Source organism: Ipomoea nil, unplaced genomic scaffold, assembly GCF_001879475.1.
Source record: "Ipomoea nil cultivar Tokyo-kokei standard unplaced genomic scaffold, Asagao_1.1 scaffold2480, whole genome shotgun sequence".
In the NCBI taxonomy this organism is placed as follows: domain Eukaryota; kingdom Viridiplantae; phylum Streptophyta; class Magnoliopsida; order Solanales; family Convolvulaceae; genus Ipomoea; species Ipomoea nil.
In genome coordinates, this window is record NW_017618908.1 from 756,231 (window position 1) to 758,899 (window position 2,669).

At 38.1% G+C, this 2,669-nt stretch overlaps 1 protein-coding gene across 1 annotated transcript; it reads right to left on the reverse strand.

Moving 5' to 3' along the window:
• Positions 1-721: 721 nt before the first annotated feature.
• Positions 722-1,326, reverse strand: LOC109152811 (zinc finger protein ZAT1-like). Its single transcript, XM_019300463.1, has one exon. It carries the CDS (start codon positions 1,285-1,287, stop codon positions 775-777), a length of 513 nt encoding a protein of 170 aa, XP_019156008.1. The 5' UTR covers positions 1,288-1,326; the 3' UTR covers positions 722-774.
• Between the last annotated feature and the right edge of the window lie 1,343 nt (positions 1,327-2,669).

The following is a 2,669-nucleotide window of genomic DNA, read 5'->3' on the forward strand; positions in this document are numbered from 1 at the left end:
TGTGGCTTCCATCTAAGCAATCCAAATCTTTGTTTATTTATTTCTACTAGTTAAAGGTCAACGTAAATTTGAACGTGTTGTAATGATGATTAAAAGTAGACAGACACAAATTTCGATTATTAATTTTTCAAAAATATTAGTAATTTTTTATAAAGTTGGAGATAGACTTAATCCTTAGTTGCACTACTAACAAAAGCGGCTACAGATAATGTAAAATTTTGTAGCCACGTTATCATCTTATTGGAGCTACAAATGCTCATTGTAATAAAATGCATGTAATTACTTTTGTATCATCAGACAAGTACAAACATGTTGATCAAATTCAACATCATTTATGGAAAACAAATGTACACAACTGTCAACCTGCATAAGTTGTTGGTTGTGCCAAACACAAAGTTGACATAATATAATGACATTGATGGTGAAACCTTAGAAGTAGTACGATGTTACAACTATCACAAATAGAAATGAAAAGAGTAACATGCACTGATGCACGAGCAGCTCAGTTATTTTTGGATAATAAATTGTAAGTAAGAGTAAAAAAAAAAGATATAATAAATAGTCGGAATTAAAGTTATCTTGAGTAAATTATTCCGCTTAGGGGAAAAGAATTGACAGTCCACTACACTAAAGTGCAAAAAAAAAAAAAAAAAAAAAAAAAACCAAACTTTGGTTCCAAAAATTCCAAAAGAAAAATGATAGATGTAATTTTACCGTTTTACCCTTAACGCAATACGACTCCAGTAAAATTTGCAGTTGCTCTAAAAATACAGCTCAACTGGTTTCTGAGTTTTTCACCCCAAGATTTCTGAGTTTTTCGCCGGCGCCGGCGCCGGCGTTCACCGTCTTGTTTCTATGAGCGGTTCTGTGACTACCCAATGCCTGTGAGCATTTGAACACTCCGTTGCAAATCTCACACCGGAAATTCTCTTTATCCTTGGACTTTTTTCTCCGTTTCATCGTCCCGGAATCTCCCCGGACATCGTCGGAAAGCATCAGAAGACACATAGCTATGTTCTCTTCAAGTTTCGCCGTTTTCCCCATTTCCTCCTCGTTCTTAGCTCCTTGATCCGCTGATTCTTCGTTTTCCTCTGATACAAACAACCTGCGAGCTCGCTTGGATCTTCCCTGAGCTGGTTTCCCGGTCGGGTCAACGCCGCCGGAATCTTGCTTTTGCGGCGGAGTCATCGGTAACGGCGCAAAATGGGACCTCATGTGCCCTCCCAAAGCTTTACCATTTGCAAACTCCTTCCAACATAGCTTACACTTTTGCTTCTCCATAGCCATTATCCTTAATTGCCAAATTACAGACCCAACGATATGATCGAAGAAGAGTGTATATATACATATATAATACTCCGTATGTGTTTAGAACAAATTGCACTTTTGGTCCTGTGAGTATTAGAGTACTGACAATTTGAGTACGTGACTTTCAAAACTCTCAATTTAAACCTTTAACTATGCAATTTTTGGTAGATTTGGTCCTCCGGGCCAAATTGCCGACCAATTTTGGCCGGAAAAATTAAAATTATTTTTAATTATTTAATTATGAGGGCAAATTGGTCATTTTAGAGTCTTCTTCTTCATTCACCCCTTCTTCTTCGTTCTTCTTCTTCTTCATCCTTGCACTGGGAGCCCGGTGGTGGATAGAGAGAATTGTGCCCCTTCGATTTGGCCCCCGTCACCTCCACCGCTATCCAGATGGTGTTCGGAGACATGGTGGCGATTGCGTTGATGGCCCCCGAAAAATTTGAGCCGCGACGAGTACGCCTCTAACCACTCCTCTGGCAGGATTGGCAAGAGCTTGATCTTCAAGGTGAGGCAATTTTTCTCAAACCTTCATCGCTTATGAAATGTGAACATAAGATTTGATCGGAATTCGCTTATCTATTGATTTGCCTGTTTGGATTTGGTTTCTTTGATAGAATCCTGTTCATATTTGTGCTTAGAAATTCTGATTATTTGATATAGGGTTAAGTTTTGCAATAAACCTTAGAAATGAAATCTTTTCAATCCAGTTCATTAAATTATATGGAAGAAAGTTAACAGGGAAGTTTAATCACATGAAGAGTTAGTTTATGATCCTATAGATTTGATTGCTATTGGAATACATTTAGAATTTTGTTCTGTTGAATACTTGAATTGATGAATAAACGAACACAGATTGAAGAATTCTGTGTATCTATAGGAAGGAAAAACTAGACTTGACAGAAGATACTCTTTTGCAGGTGAAAGATGTAATGAAGAAGAAAGAAGAACTTCCAATTTGCAATGAAGGAGATCTCATTATGGACCAGTTAGTAGAATTAACGAGCAAAGGATGTGGATGCCTCCTCGTTATTGATCATGATTATCATCTGCTGGGCACATTTACTGATGGTGACTTGCGTCGCACATTGAAATCTAGCGGCGAAAGGATCTTCACGCTCACAGTCGGAGAGATGTGTAACAGGTAATCTCACCGGTTATTGGATTTGATGCTTTTTACACTTTGATTTCATAATCCCCGAAAAATGGATGATATTATGGTGTCTGGTTGTTCTAATGAGTCCAAGAGGAGGATCGGATCGGAGATTAATTTGGCTCCCAGTGCAAGGATGAAGAAGAAGAAGAAGAACGAAGAAGAAGGGGTGAATGAAGAAGAAGACTCTAAAATGACCAATTTGCCC